Source organism: Hyperolius riggenbachi, unplaced genomic scaffold, assembly GCF_040937935.1.
Source record: "Hyperolius riggenbachi isolate aHypRig1 unplaced genomic scaffold, aHypRig1.pri scaffold_117, whole genome shotgun sequence".
In the NCBI taxonomy this organism is placed as follows: domain Eukaryota; kingdom Metazoa; phylum Chordata; class Amphibia; order Anura; family Hyperoliidae; genus Hyperolius; species Hyperolius riggenbachi.
In genome coordinates, this window is record NW_027152342.1 from 237,773 (window position 1) to 254,574 (window position 16,802).

Below are 16,802 nucleotides of genomic sequence, written 5' to 3' on the forward strand. Positions count from 1 at the left end.
CCAATCAAATTTGGTTCATTTCAATGCAAATTATTGATGCCAAAGACCGCAAAGCTCACAAACTAGGTCATTGAGTAATTGTGTAATTGTGTGTTAGGGTTAGAAAAAGTGGGCGGAGCCAACACCAGCCAAATACATACCTGGGCAGCGATGAGCCATCAGCTAGTTCATAATAAACAAGAACTGAATTTGTCACATTATCAGGTGTCCCCAGGTTTTCACTGAGATTGGTGTCAGGCACAACAAGGTAGTCACACAACTATTGTACCCTGTGTTCCTATACAGGTTTATATGGCATGAGCAGTCAAGACTCTTTCCTGCCAGTTTGATAAAACATATTGCCACAGTTTGAGATGAACAGTATATTCCGTCATTACAGGGACCATACACAATTCCAGGAGAACAGTTCTAGGGGTAGCAACTTGCTGACCATTGCAGGAGCTGGGCTGCCATCTAGCCATTTTTCTAAAGGACTTGGTGGCAAGTGTCCACTAGAGATGACAGTTGGGCCCCTTGAAACCTGCCTTAGTTGTGTTGTGGGTGATGTGGCTCTGTGTTTCTTTCACAGGAATACCAGACCAAAGTAATGATTGATAAAAAAAAAAAAATAAAAAAAAAATATAGCAAACTTACTATTGTAGTCACATGCAGCGTGCCTGCACTGCAAAATTTTTATAGTATGCAAGTATTCAAGCTGCCTCTGATTTATATATATATGTTAAAAAAATTAAAATGCCTCACTGCAGATGTACAGCTCCCCTTTTAGCAATTTTGTAGAGTTTGCAAACGTTCACCCCCAAAAATTATTGATATGGGTCTGCACTATTCTAAACCATAGTAAATCAGGGCCACTGCACCAACAATATTTTATCTAGAGGTGAAGCAACAGATTAAAGTCAGCCATTTAATACGATGAATGCTGCAAATAGGTAATGCACCACTAGCGAGGCAATCACCCATGTAACCAGGGCCTAACCAGGTATATAGAAGGTTATCCTACCAGTATTTATCTCAGCTTTTATTTCATATGACTTCAACCTCCTGCTCATGACTCTACCTTCATCTATCTCTATTTCTATCTCGCAGAAAGAACGCCTGAAAGAACATTCTCTACAAGGGTAAGAAAACAAAATATTTATTCTGTGTTGCTTTCACTTCTCTTAAAGGGAAGGTTCAAGCAAAATAAAAAAATTAGTTTCACTTACCTGGGGCTTCTACCAGCCCCATGCAGCCATCTTGTGCCCTCGTAGTCACTCACTGCTGCTCCAGTCCCCTGCTGGCAGCTTGCCGACCTCGGAGGTCGGCGGGACGCATTGCGTACATTTTTACGCATTCTCACTGATGCAGGAACATTAACACATACATTTTTACGCGTTACCGGTATGTGTTAAAGTTCCTGCACTGGCGGGAATGCGTAAAAATGTACGCAATGTGGCCCGCCGACCTCCGAGGTCGGCAAGCTGCCATTGGGGGACTGGAGCAGCAGTGAGTGACTACGAGGGCACAGGATGGCTGCATGGGGCTGGTAGAAGCCCCAGGTAAGTGAAACTCATTTTTTTATTTTGCTTGGACCTTCCCTTTAAGATCGGGCAAAGACTCACATATACATTGGCCCTTATTCAATTCACTTTTTTCCTTTTTCTCCTAAGTTTTCTCCTAGTGTATTATTTGTGTATTTCCTGTTTAAAATACTCTACAATTGAAATTTACCAAAAGGTAAGTAAAAGGGCGCAGTCAAAATTATTCTGAGTATGCTCTGACTTGCAGGTGGCTTGAAAGGCATTTTATTGATAGGGTCCCATATGCAATTCATTTTTTGTCCTTAGTTTTCTTTTAGGTGATAGTTTCAAAATTGTCTATATAATGTATATTAAAGCACCAGCAAACAAGAAAATACTCATACTATTATTGATAGTTCTTTTTTTACTTGCTTTTTGGTTCATGGTGTCATTAGACATTAGAGGCGCCTATACTCTATCCCCAATGCTATCAAGGCATTTTGTATTGACCTGAGGAAGTGGGCCATGACCCGTGAAACGCGTTGTCAGATTGCTTTTTGAATAAAAACTTTTTTTCCCAGTTGAACTGGTGTCTATATTTTCTGGAGAGGTAAGCAAGTACCTCTCTTTTTATTATATAATTTTGTATTTGCATTTAAAAATACCAAAATAAAACATACATTGGACGCCTCCACCCTACCCACTACCAGTCAGACCTCCTTTGGAGGTAATAGCTTTGCAGTTTTTCTGGAAAGTATATCGTACTACAGGAGAGCGACCATCTAGTATCCAGCAGGACCTGGAGTACCGAGCAGGGATGGTTAATTCTCTGCAGGCCTATACGGCGGTTGCAGGAACTGCAACCCACCTTTGTGAGTATATATTTATATGGTTTTATCCTCCCTATACCTAACGATACTGCACCATTGGGCTTCCGGTCTCTCCCTACTTCTCACCTAGGTATTCTTGGCCCTTACAAGAATCACCAAAAGGAAAAAAAAAACCATATAGATCCAATGGAATGTTGCAAACTAACATGTATAAATCAGTCCCGTTTATAAAATAGGATCCCTCGTCTGCCAGATTTCTGATGTGGTAAAAGGACAAACGTCAATTTACTGCTATAATTGGAAACTAGAACCATTCCCTTCTGACGTAATTAAGCTCTACTCAACTTAATTTACATTACTCCCACTTAAAGCGGAATATAACCCTGCATTTCAACTTTGCTCTAAAACATTATTTACAGTATATTATATGCAACCAGCGTTTTTTTTTTTTTATTAGACCAGCATTGGAAGGGTTACACAGGGCTTTAAAGTCCCTAGAGATTTCTGCAGACAAATCCGAACTTGAGTTAGATACTTTTTGTTTACAAATATGTGTTTATTGTGACTCATCTCTCTCACTGAGAAGGAGCTTGGAGGACAGCCAAAGAGATGTATCTGTTGATAAACAGTTACACACTAACTAAATAGAATGTAACTATCTGAATGTCTTAAAACCTCTGTGTTTAACCCTTCCAATGCTGGTCTAGTAAAAAAAAAAAATGCTTTTTGAATATAATATGCTGTAAATAATGTTTTAGAGCAAAGTTGAAATGCAGGGTTATATTCCGCTTTAAACTAGTACCACTCTCTCCTAAACTAGCAATACTCCCTCCTAAACTAGCAGAACTCACTTCTAAACTAGGGATTCCATCCATGCTGCTATCCATGCTTGTAACACATCTATGGAATTTAGAAAACATCTAACCATTGACCTATATGCTTTTTTGCTTTTTTCAACTGCAGCTTTTCCAAATAAGGAAAGTTGATGTTGGACTCTTCTCCGTATCGGATGATAGTGATTACTCCTGGCTGGTGACGTTGTTGAAGTCAGAGTATTTTAGTGAACAGATCTGGAGAGTCACTCCATGTTACATATCCAACAGTGGCTTCCAACAGTTCAGAGATGCAGTCTCTCAGTGCTCATTTGGGATCCTGTATCACACCAAGAACCGAGGGAGGGTCAACGTGACCGATGTGGTGGATTCTCTGTATGATGAAGAGCTGAAATATCTCCGCACCAGGCTGGGTAAGCAGCCTTTCATGATATGCAGATAACCTAACCTAATTCTGTGCTAAATCACATGACCCTATTTAAAATGGCATTATTTTATATATGTTAGTCTTCATGTGCCTTGCCTTGTCATTGGTATGCAAAAAGAAGTGGCATACAAAATGCTCACAAAAAAAAAAAAAAACTAAATAAAAAATTACAAATGCAAAAATGGAAAAACGAAAACATATAGAAAATTGCAGTTAGAATTTGTTGGGATAGGTGTGAACAAAGGCTTAAGGGCTTAAGTGCATACATGAAATAAAGGCACCTGGAAAAAAAGGCGCAGAGGATTGCTGGCTGCTATTAAAATATACGCTAAGTAAGCGATATTGTACTAGTAGTGAATTTTGATAGTAAAACATCATTAATATTAACTGATAGTTTACTATGGCTAAAGCTAATCCTACTCTCCCAAAGCCCTTCCGTGGTGGTGCCTAACATTAAGACCCCCCCCCCCGGTGGCAGGGCCTGCGCTACAAGTAAGGCAAATAGGGCATTTGCCCCCAGGCCCCAGAGTCTCTGGGGGCCCCCTTTGCCAGCCAAGGATGCCTGAAGATACATCTGTTCCAGCTGCGGCAGTCGCCGGATGCTGGCCGGCTGCCGCCCACTTAGCATGTGTATTCTGCCTGAGAATGCCATTATAGCGGGGAGCTGACTGAGACAAAGGATACATAACCTGTATCCTCCAGGCGGTGGCGGCGTCCTGGTCTCCAAGGTTCCCTGGCCAGCTATAGTGCAGAGATCCCCCCTATGTGACGCAGGCATGGATGTCATGTTGGTGCATCCATGCCTGCGAGGAGAGAAGTCCGCTGTTGTTGCAGGCTGCTGGACGGTATCACTGTAGATGTTCCTGCCTGCCTGACTCTACGCTGGTGAGTCAGGCACAATTGCTCACTCTCTGCTCAGGTGTTGTTACATAGTGTCACTTCTGGGGCCACATGCTTTCCAAACTGAGCTCTATATATTATATATGCTGCCTCTGCTTCTAATGCATTCGGTGAAACTGTCCAGGGCTGGTCGGGGCTTTATACCTTATATGCTGTTTGTGCTGCATTGTATACATTATTTTTGCTTTGAAAGGTTTTTACTAGAACTGAAAAAAAAATCCCGATCAACTTGATACATCGTGAGAAGTTACATTAACAACAACAACTCTTGTTTTGATGCATTTATTAGCCCTGCCAGTGCTTGTTGGGGGCTCTATTGATTGCATACAGTTTCTTCTGCATTCCGTTAACCCTCCCAGTGTTGAACAGGTCACATTCTGTGTCTGCAGCAAACTGTACATTTCATTAACCCTTACAGTGATAAAGGAGGCTAGGCTTCTCCATGGGTCTGTCTGTGTCTTTGTGAACAGTCTGTCTCTGTGGACTACATCTGTGTGTCTCTTTGAACTGTGTCTGTCTCTTTAGACTGTGACTGTTTGTCTCTGGACTGCATCTGTTTATTTGTCTCTGGACTGCATCTGTTTGTCTGTCTCTGTGGACTTCATCTCTTTGTCTGTCTCTGTGGACTGCATCTGTTTGTCTGTCTCTGTGGACTGCGTCTGTCTGTCCTGTCTCTTTGGACTGCGTCTGTCTGTCCTGTCTCTGTGGACTGCGTCTGTCTGTCTGACTCTGTGGACTGCGTCTGTCTGTCTGACTCTGTGGACTGCGTCTGTCTGTCCTGTGCCTGTGGACTGCGACTGTCTGTCCTGTCTCTGTGGACTGCATCTGTCTGTCCTGTCTCTGTGGACTGCATCTCTCTGTCCTGTCTGTGGACTGTGTCTGTCTGTCCTGTCTCTGTGGACTCCGTCTGTTTGTCCTGTCTCTGTGGACTGCGTCTGTCTGTCCTGTCTCTGTGGACTGCGACTGTCTGTCCTGTCTCTGTGGACTGCATCTGTCTGTCCTGTGTCTGTGGACTGTGACTGTCTGTCCTGTCTCTGTGGACTGCGTCTGTCTGTCTGACTCTGTGGACTGCGTCTGTCTGTCCTGTCTCTGTGGACTGCATCTGTCTGTCCTGTCTCTGTGGACTGCATCTCTCTGTCCTGTCTGTGGACTGTGTCTGTCTGTCCTGTCTCTGTGGACTCCGTCTGTTTGTCCTGTCTCTGTGGACTGCGTCTGTCTGTCCTGTCTCTGTGGACTGTGACTGTTTGTCCTGTCTGTGGACTGCGACTGTCTGTCCTGTCTCTGTGGACTGTCTGTTCTGTCTCTGTGGACTGTGACTGTCTGTCCTGTCTCTGTGGACTGTCTGTCCAGTCTCTGTGGACTGTGTCTGTCTGTCCAGTCTCTGTGGACTGTGACTGTCTGTCCTGTCTGTCTGTGAATTGCGTCCGTCTGTCTCTGTGGTTTGCGTCTGTCTCTATGGACTGCATCTATCTGTCTGTCTCTGTGGACCAGGGCTGGCGCTATAATAAGGGCAAACAAGGCAATTGTCCCCCAGTATGTACCACCCTCTGGCTATACTAAGCCACAGGTGCAAGACTGAGATTCTTCTGCCAAGAGGGTTAATGCAGAATACGCGCAGCAAGAGTGCCAGGGTCACATACATTACCTCGGCAGTAAGCACATTGCTCCTCTACCTTCCACCAGGCTTCCGACCATTTCTGTGGCTCCCCTGCAGCGGATTTTTTTTTTCGGGGGGGGGGGGGGGGCTCAGATTAATTGTTGCCCCGGGGCCCAATTGTAGCTAGAACCGGCCCTGCTCGGTGGTGCCTAACTCTAACACCCCCGGTGGTGCCTCACCCTAAACTCCCCAGTGGTGCCTCACCCTAACCCCTCCAGTTGTGCCTAACCCTAAGAACGGGGGGGTTCTTAGGGTTAGGCACAACTGGAGGGGTTAGGGTGAGGCACCACTGGGGAGTTTAGGTGCCACACCTTAACCTCTTGACGACCAGCTAACGCCGATTGGCGTAAACTGGTCGTCTGCGGGTTACCATGGAAACGGCCGCTCGATCGAGCGGCCTTTCCATGTCAGTTCACGGAGGGTGTCTCTGTGAACAGCCGGAGAGCCACTGATCGCAGCTCGCCGGCAAAATGTAAACACGCGGGGAAGAAATCCCCGCTGTTTACATCATACGGCGCTGGCAGATCGGCGATCCCCGGCCTCTGATTGGCAAGAAATCACCGGCATATGATAGGACAAAGCCTATCCTACAATGCGCAGGACGGATATCCGTCCTGCGCAGCTCAGAGGGGAAGGGAGAGGGATGGAGAGGGACAGAGCGCCAAAAATGCTGCGGAGGGGGGCTTTGAATAGGCCCCCCCCCCGCAAAGCGCAGCAAGCCGGCGGCGATCAGACCCCCCCAGGAGGACATCCCCCTAGTGGGGAAAAAAGGGGGTAAGTCTGATCGCCCTGGCTCTATCCTGATCTGTGCTGCGGGCTGGAGAGCCCACGCAGCACAGATCATACGAAAATCCACTGGTCGTCAAGTGGTTAAACCCCCCAGTGGTGCCTAACCCTAAGATACCCCCAATGGTGCCCAAACCTAACGCCCCTCCCCTCCTTAAGCCCCGTTCTGCAAAATCATGACATGTGACTATAAAGTTAAATTTGGGCACGCAATTAGCAGCAAGAGGGACCATTTTTTGCAGAAGGGCTTGAGGAAGAAAAAATGCCTTGCAAATAACTACATTGCGGCAATGCTGTGATTTGCACCCTGGGGATCCCACTAGTGGCTGCTGACATGCACTCAAATGTCCTTATCATGCCGCAAAATGTGCCTTTTATCATAGGCAGTGCCTTTTTTCCATTAGGGCTCCTGCGCCATTTTTTCCTGCTTCAGGCCTAAGCTACATACATATGCTAGCTTAAACTTGGCTGAGAATGACTGTGCCGGGAAACTTCTCCATGTACTTCAGTTTCAGATCACCCTTGGTGTGTTGCGGAGTGATCCGCTTGGCTAATCAGCATGGTTGATGCTGGGCTTACATGCATATGATAAACATTTATAGACATACATAGAGTTCCCAGAAGCCAAATGGTGTTTATGATTAATAATAACCCTAATCAGTGAAAGTGATCAGTGCAACATGGAAAGATATTACTATTCACAATACAGCGTGAGATCAAGGCGGTTTAATCAACTTATTGACCTGGAAGAATAGTAAGATGTGAGTGTAACAGATCATAGCTGCAGATCCCTAGTAATATGCTACGTATGATTGTGTGTAATTTCACATAATTTTCCTAATTACAATTGGAAACATTTTGCGTAATTATGACCATACACAACATCTTCGTAATGAAGATCGTTTTTGTAATTATGATCATTTTCTTATTTTTTTTCTTTTAGAAATACAATCATTTTCATAATGCAAATTTCATAACTATGGGAATAGCCCATGTGCCAGGAAGAGTAACGTGGTACAATAGAGCATGTGAGTGTGCAAGGGGCCTTAAAGGGGCACTACAGCGAAAAACTGTACAATTTAAAATATGTGCAAACGTATACAAATAAGAAGTACGTTTTTTCCAGAGTAAAATGAGCCATAAATTACTTTTCTCCTATGTTGCTGTCACTTACAGTAGGTAGTAGAAATCTGACAGAAGTGACATGTTTTGGGCTAGTCCATCTCTTCATACAGGATTCTCAGCAAGGCTTTTATTCTCTATAAAGATATTCCCTAAAAAGGATTTAAACAATTATGCTGGCCAGCTTCTCTTCTCACTACACAGTTTTTTGGCAGTTGGACAGAGCAAATACCATTCACTAAGTGCTTTTGAAAATAAACATATCCCTGAGAATCCCCTATATAGAGATGGACTAGTCCAAAACCTGTCGCTTCTTTCAGATTTCTACTACCTACTGTAAGTGACAGCAACATAGGAGAAAAGTAATTTATGGCTCATTTTACTCTGGAAAAAACGTACTTCTTATTTGTATTTGTATGCACGTATTTTAAATTTTACAGTTTTTTGCTGTGGTGCCCCTTTAAATGCCTTACTCCTTTTCCAATTACAAGCACAGAACTTGTGTTAAAATGTTACTGTGATTGCTCTGCTCATCCTCTTAAAGAAGCCAAGAAAACACAAGAAAATGACACATAATTCTTGTGCAAATTCCACATTTTTGTAGAATTTGGAAATCATGCAGTATGTGTTTGAGGATATACTGTACATTTTTCATCAAATGCACTAAAGTCGATGGACACAAAAAATGTTTCACGGTAGGTCTCATTTTTGCAGTTGGTAAAAATGTTAGATATCCTTAATCCATTCAATAACGATGTTAAAATATAAAAATGAACCCCGTAAAATAAAATAAAAAAAAACAAATTTGACCTAACATTACTTTTAACATGGCCTTATTCCCACTTCCCTGTATGATGATGACATTCTACAAACTACTTCGGTCCGCCTCCTTTGTCCCTCCAATATGAAAGAAATTAGATCTAATTCTTTCTCTTTGGAGCTCCATAACAGCTAAGAGTTTCATAATCACTGCATCAGATTGACATTTAGTGAGAGTGGTACCACCCTGTTGGCAGGAAAAAGGAGGTATAACTGCTTTAACAATTGCAAAATGGAGAAACAGTTCTGGCATTGGCATTGACAACACCCTCTAAGCATGTTGGCCCGTTTTCAATTTCACAATGAATGAACAAACTACATGATCCACAGAACCAGAGCATACTGAAGACCTTGTGAGCTTACAATCTAGAGGGTAGTGAGCTGGAGACATTAGGGAAGGAGACACAGGGGTTTGCGGATGAAACAGTAAACAACCTCCAATACTACACATAGTAAATTATAGGTTTGTCTAATCAGGTGTGTTTTGATAATATGTTTGAAGGTTTCAAAGCTAACCTGACAAAAAGCATCTATTGTTGTTTTTTATATAGTGCTGACATCTTCCGCAGCACTGTACAGAGTATATAGTCTTGTCACTAACTGTCCCTCAGAGGAGTTCACAATCTTGTCCCTAACATAGTCATATGTCCTTCATAGTCTAGGGGCAATTTAGTGGGAAGCTGCAGTAATTAACTATTCAGTATGTTTTGGGGCTGTGGGAGGAGACCAGAGAGCCCGGAGGAAACACACCCATACACAGGGAGAACATACAGGATGCAGGTGATTTTGGCGTCCGGCGCTTACTGCCAAGTGCCAAATCCAGGCACCCCATACCAGCAGTGTAATGCTGCGTTGGGCACGTAAGGGTAATTTGGGGCTCTGGCAGTTACCAGACCACGAATTACAGCTCCCTCTATGTTACGACAACTGAGAGGGGGAATAGTATTTTACTTCACTGAGGAATTTTTCGACAGCAGGGAGAGCCATCATTCAGCTCTGGCACTTAATGTTGTGTGTCTCAATGGTGATGTTTACATACGTACGCAACATACAACCTCTCTGCAGTGCCTGCATACAATCTCCCTCCTAGTACCTTGGCTGGAATTTGAACTGGGGACCTAGCACTGCAAGGCGAGAGTGTTAACCACCATGCCACCATGTTGCCCATCTATGGTGTAGTCACTAGCCCTTAATGAGGGACAGAGAGACCTGGGCTTGAATCACAAAGTGGTGCTAATTGTTAGCACGACTGTGAAAATCCCCTTAGCACGCCTAACAACTTTACGCGTGTAAACCTTTATGCGCACAGTAAACCTTTATGCGAGCATACAGGTTTACGTGCATAAAGTTAACTTTGCACACGATTTCTTAAAGCTTTGTGCATGCTAACTCTTAGCACCCTAGTTAGCACGCCCAAAGCCTTTAGGTGTGCTAACTAGGTTAGCACCGCTTTGTTAATCGAGCCCAAAGTCTTGGAAAAAGTTTTGACCATTTCAGGGTGTGCTAAAATTCCATGTGTAAAGCCGTGGATTACAGACTTATAGTGCTTTGAGAATCAATCCTTACGTCCTGCGCTTGTTCGTAAAAATGGTACTCATCTTGATGAAATAGGCAATAGCTCCACAGCTTCGCTTTTTAACCACTTAGGGCTCTTTCACATTAGGGCAGATTTTCTGCGTTTCAACGCAAAGGATAAAGTTTGCGTTACCCAAGGTGAAATGAAAGTCCATAGACTTTCATTTTAGCTTTCACATATAACGCAGCCTTTTTGTGCGTTGCGTTCCACTGCACCCAGGCGCAGTTTTTTGGCCAACGCTAGCTTTATGCGTTACAATGTTAGTCAATGTAAAACGCACACTATGCGCGTTTTTAATCCGTTAACGCAGGCAATCAGTCCCAGAATGCAACAGAGGAACAATGTAGAAAGTTGACAACTAAAAGAAAAAAAAATTACCTGCGTTTTTCTATGTGCAGTAACGGATTGAAAACGGATTAAAAACGCACACTCACTGCAGTGCAACGCATATCAAAACGCAGTAAAAGGCATACAACAAAACGTATGCTTTGAGCGTTCTCTAACGCAAGCTCTGATGTGAAAGAGCCCTTAAGCCCACAGGGTTGTTGTTTTTTTTGCATCTGAGCAACTTTAACCTCCCATTCATTTGCCAATAACTTTATCACTACTCATCACGATGAATTGATCTATATCTTGTTTTTTTCCGTCACCAATTAGGCTTTCTTTGGGTGATACATTTTGCTAAGAATTAATTTATTCCAAATCCATTTTAACAGGAATATTAAAAAAGAAATGGAAAAAAATCATTATTTCTCAGTTTTTGGCCATTATAGTTTGAAATTAATACATGCTAAGGTAATTAAAACCCATTGGGCTCGATTCACAAAGCGGTGCTAACCCAGTTAGAGACTTTAGGCATGATAACCATTGCACCACGCTGGTGAAAAGCCAGTTTAGGGGCTTGATTCACAAAGCGGTGCTAACAGTTAGCACGCTGGTGAAAAGCCCTTTATCATGCCTAAACTCAGTTTAGGCATGATAAGTTTAGGTGTGATAAGTTTAGGTGTGATAAGTTTAGGCATGATAAGTTTAGGTGTGATAAGTTTAGGCATGCTAAGTTTAAGCGCCAACTGCGTTAGCACCGCAGTGCACAGCTGATCAAAAGTTTTACGCTAGCAAAGACTGGTGCACTTTGTATAAAGTTTAATGGCGCTGCTTTGCGTGCGGGACTTTGCAAGCGATCTAAACTTATCTAAACTTAGCATGCCTAAACTTATCACACCTAAACTTATCACACCTAAACTTATCACGCCTAAACTGGCTTTTCACCAGCATGGTGCAATGGTTATCATGCCTAAAGTCTTTTAGGCATGCTAACTGGGTTAGCACCGCTTTGTGAATCGAGCCCTAGGGGCCTGATTTACAAAGCGGTGCTAACAGTTAGCACCCTGGTGAAAAGCCCTTTATCATGCCTAAACTCAGTTTAGGCATGATAGGTGTGATAAGTTTAGGGGCTCGATTCACAAAGCGGTGCTAACCCAGTTAGAGACTTTAGGCATGATAACCATTGCACCGCTCTGGTGAAAAGCCAGTTTAGGTGTGATAAGTTTAGGCATGATAAGTTTAGGTGTGATAAGTTTAGGCATGCTAAGTTTAGATAAGTTTAGATCGCTTGCAAAGTCCCGCACGCAAAGCAGCGCCATTAAACTTTATACGAAGTGCACCAGTCTTTGCTAGCGTAAAACTTTTGATCAGCTGTGCACTGCGGTGCTAACGCAGTTGGCGCTTAAACTTATCACACCTAAACTTATCACACCTAAACTTATCATGCCTAAACTTATCACACCTAAACTTATCACACCTAAACTTATCATGCCTAAACTGAGTTTAGGCATGATAAAGGGCTTTTCACCAGTGTGCTAACTGTTAGCACCGCTTTGTGAATCAAGCCCCAGGTGTGATAAGTTTAGGCATGATAAGTTTAGGTGTGATAAGTTTAGGCATGCTAAGTTTAAGCGCCAACTGCGTTAGCACCGCAGTGCACAGCTGATCAAAAGTTTTACGCTAGCAAAGACTGGTGCACTTTGTATAAAGTTTAATGGCGCTGCTTTGCGTGCGGGACTTTGCAAGCGATCTAAACTTATCTAAACTTAGCATGCCTAAACTTATCACACCTAAACTTATCACACCTAAACTTATCACGCCTAAACTGGCTTTTCACCAGCATGGTGCAATGGTTATCATGCCTAAAGTCTCTAACCGGGCTAGCACCGCTTTGTGAATCGAGCCCCAGGTGTGATAAGTTTAGGTGTGATAAGTTTAGGTGTGATAAGTTTAGCCATGATAAGTTTGGATAAGTTTAGATCGCGCGCAAAGTCCCGTACGCAAAGCAGCGCCATTAAACTTTATGCGAAGTGCACCAGACTTTGCTAGCGCAAAACTTTTGATCAGCTGTGCACTGCGGTGCTAACCCAGTTGGTGCTTAAACTTATCACTCCTAAACTTATCACACCTAAACTTATCATGCCTAAACTTATCACACCTAAACTTATCACACCTAAACTTATCATGCCTAAACTGAGTTTAGGCATGATAAAGGGCTTTTCACCATGGTGCTAACTGTTAGCACCGCTTTGTGAATCAGGCCCCTAAACTTATCATGCCTAAACTGAGTTTAGGCATGATAAAGGGCTTTTCACCATGGTGCTAACTGTTAGCACCGCTTTGTGAATCAGGCCCATAGGCTTGATTCACAAAGCGGTGCTAACAGTTAGCACCCTGGTGAAAAGCCCCTTATCACGCCTAAACTCAGTTTAGGCGTGATAAGTTTAGCCATGATAAGTTTAGGCATGATGGGCTTGATTCACAAAGCGGTGCAAAGTGTTTGCACGCTGGTGAAAAGGCCCTTATCACGCCTAAACTCACTTTAGGCATGATAAGAAGAAACTCGCGCGAAGTTACCGCGCGTACGCGCGTAAGTGCGCGCGCAGCACCCGACGCTTCGCGCGAAGCTCCCATTAAGCCCTATGGGACTTTGCGCGCGCGGTAACTTCGCGCGAAGAGCAGGAAAAAGCGGTGATAACTCAGTGGTGAAAAGGTCATCACGCCTAAAGTCTTTTAGGCGTGATAACTGGGTTATCACCGCTTTGTGAATCAAGCCCGATAAGTTTAGGCGTGATGGGCTCGATTCACAAAGCAGTGCTAACCCAGTTAGAGACTTTAGGCGTGATAACCATTGCACCACGCTGGTGAAAAGCCAGTTTAGGGGCTCGATTCACAAAGCGGTGATAACTCAGTTATCACGCCTAAAAGACTTTATAGACTGATAACCTTTGCACCACTGAGTTATCACCGATTTTTGCTCTAACTCGCGCGAAGTACGTGCGCGCGCAAAGTCCCATAGGGCTTAATGGGAGCTTCGCGCGCGGAAAATTCGCGCGAGTTGCTTCTTATCATGCCTAAAGTGAGTTTAGGCGTGATAAGGGGCTTTTCACTGGCGTGCAAACACTTTGCACCGCTTTGTGAATCAAGCCCATGGTGTGATAAGTTTAGGCGTGATAAGTTTAGGTGTGATAAGTTTAGGCATGCTAAGTTTAGATAAGTTTAGATCGCGAGCAAAGTCCCGCACGCAAAGCAGCGCCATTAAACTCTATGCGAAGTGCACCAGACTTTGCTAGCGCAAAACTTTTGATCAGCTGTGCACTGCGGTGCTAACCCAGTTGGTGCTTAAACTTATCATGCCTAAACTTATCACACCTAAACTTATCACACCTAAACTTATCATGCCTAAACTGAGTTTAGGCATGATAAAGGGCTTTTCACCAGCGTGCTAACTGTTAGCACCGCTTTGTGAATCAGGCCCGATAAGTTTAAGCACCAACTGGGTTAGCACCACAGTGCACAGCTGATCAAAAGTTTTGAACTAGCAAAGTCTGGTGCACTTTGCATAGAGTTTAATGGCGCTGCTTTGCATGCAGGACTTTGCGCGCAATCTAAACTTATCTAAACATATCACCGCACGCCTAAACTTATCACGCCTAAACTGGCTTTTCACCAGCGTGTTGCAATGGTTATCATGCCTAAAGTCTTTTAGGCGTGCTAACTGGGTTAGCACCGCTTTGTGAATTGAGCCCCATGTATTTTATTTGCCCATTTGTTCCGCTTATTACACCATTTCAAATATGTCCCTATCACAATGTATTGCGCCGATATTTTATTTGGAAATTAAGGTGATTTTTTTCAATTTGCGCCCATAATTAAAAAAATTATATTAATATACTCCTTTGACATGCATTTTTAAAAAGTTCAGACCCTTAGGTAACTATTTATGTTTTTTTTTTTTTAAATGTAACTTTATTTTTTTTTATTACAAATTTTATTTGGGTAATTTTTGGTGTGGGAGGTAAACAGCTAATTTTGAATGTAAAAAAAAATATTTATTTAATGAAAAATGGATGTGGGAGTGGTTTTACTATTTGGCCAGGCTACAAGATGGCCACAGTAAGAAAGTCCTGGAAGCATACAATCACGCTTCCAGGGCGCATTAGGAGGACGGGAAATTTTTTTCAACTCAGAAAAACTGCAGCCTCTGATAAGAGGCTGTCGGTTTTTCTGCAGGGGGCTTTCATTAATGAATGGGATCTGTAATCCCATTCATTGATCGGTGGGCTAACGGGCGGCGGCGGGTGCATGGGAGAATAGGCTTAAGTGGTTAATGTGTCTAGTTCATAACAATAGTAAATATGTGATGGTTTGTGTTTTCCTGTAGGGAAAGACAATGTGATTGTGGTTATTGATGATCTACAGGACAGCAGTGATCAGGAGAAGGAGCGCATCCTACAGAATCAACCCAGTATAGGCAAACTGGCTCGAGATCTCTTCCTGTTTACCCAGGAGGAGAAAAAGTCAGAGATAAAACCCTATCAGATGTCAGAGTCTCTTCTGAAGATGAATAGATTAAATCTAGAGAGGAAGATGCAGAATCTAGAATTCCTGATAAAAAGGTAAGACTTGTACTCTGTTTATCGCACTTCCAAAGAAAGATACCTAAGGTGGCCATACATCAGGCGATTTGGCGGCCAATCGATCGGATGTGAATGTGAATTGGTTGAATGTATCGAATGGACATTCTGCAAGATGTTGGGCTGACATGCTTGATCAGGTGCGCGGCGGTAACAGCGTTACATAATCACAAACGGCAAATGATATGGGAACCCTCAGCTGTTGTCACGCTTAGTGTACATGTACTATCCGGTGCCCCTGCAATCATAATTTACATCTCCACCACTTAGTCTGTCTGCCCATACACTGTCTGATGTATGGGCACCTTTAGGGCCAGCGCTGCCATTAAGGCAATAAGGGCAATTGCCTCAGGGCCCCCAACCCCTGATGGGTCCCCCTGCCCTGCCAGGAGGCCCCAGGTTGCTTCCCACTGACTGTTCCTGAGTCCTCGGGCTCCTGCATGGAGTGTTGCTGCATTGTAATAACTCACTTGTCCTGATGCCCTGCTCTGTCTGTGCGCTGTCTTCAGTCCCACTGCCTGCCTCTTTTCTATGACCCAGCACAGGTTATTTACACATTACAGGCACTGCATGTAGAAGTAGCAAGCACCAGGGCTCAAGTCAGAGCACAGATGGAGCAGGGCGTCAGTGAGTAAGTGAGTTATTACAATGTAGCCATGCATTGTGCAGGGGGCCGGGCAGCAGTTGGGGGAGACCACCTGGGGTGGTGTGTGTGTGGGGATTGGCAGCTGGCTTGAAAGCCCCAGGGACTGATTTTGCTGGGGGAGGGTCCCTAGGTTACCTTTGCCCAAGAGCCCCTGTGTTGCTTAAACCGGCCATGGGCACCATTAGTCTGTATAGTAAGATTTCTTGATAGAATGGTCACTGTGGGGTTGATTGATTCAACTTTGTAGCTAAAATAAAACTAAAATAAAGCACAAACGATATTGAGCAATAATGCATGCAACAGAGGTACACATTACCAAACTATGTAATAGCAATTGTGTTTTGTGCATGTACTATGCATGTTAAACTCTTCTACACATGTGATATCTTCACTATAAAATTTAGTGGCTAAGGGCTCAGCCACACTATAAGCACTTTTCTGAGCGCTTGTGATTAATTGATTAGATTTCCTGAGCGCTTTTTAAAAATCACTCCCATGCTCTTTCATTAAAATCGCGTAAAACTCGCCGCAATTTTGAACGCGATTTTAAGAAAAGTGAATAGGAGCAATTTTAAAAAGCACTCAGAAAGTGCTAATCAATCACAATGTGGCTGAGCCCTCAGTGTCTTTATTTTCACAGCCCACATTACTGTCTTTTTGAAAGTTTACAAGGTTTAAAACAGGTATGTGATTATATGACTATAGATGGACCTAAATAATGGGTTTAAAAGTATGTGCGGTTTAAT

At 43.5% G+C, this 16,802-nt stretch overlaps 1 protein-coding gene across 1 annotated transcript in view; it reads left to right on the forward strand.

Moving 5' to 3' along the window:
* Window positions 1-16,802, forward strand: part of LOC137543612 (kinesin-like protein KIF13A) — a 40,928-nt gene that overhangs the window by 20,405 nt on the left and 3,721 nt on the right. The window contains exons 5-7 of the mRNA XM_068264726.1: window positions 1,087-1,118; window positions 3,293-3,575; window positions 15,158-15,392. Coding sequence (XP_068120827.1) covers window positions 1,087-1,118; window positions 3,293-3,575; window positions 15,158-15,392 — 550 coding nt within the window. The remainder of the gene's footprint in view (window positions 1-1,086; window positions 1,119-3,292; window positions 3,576-15,157; window positions 15,393-16,802) is intronic.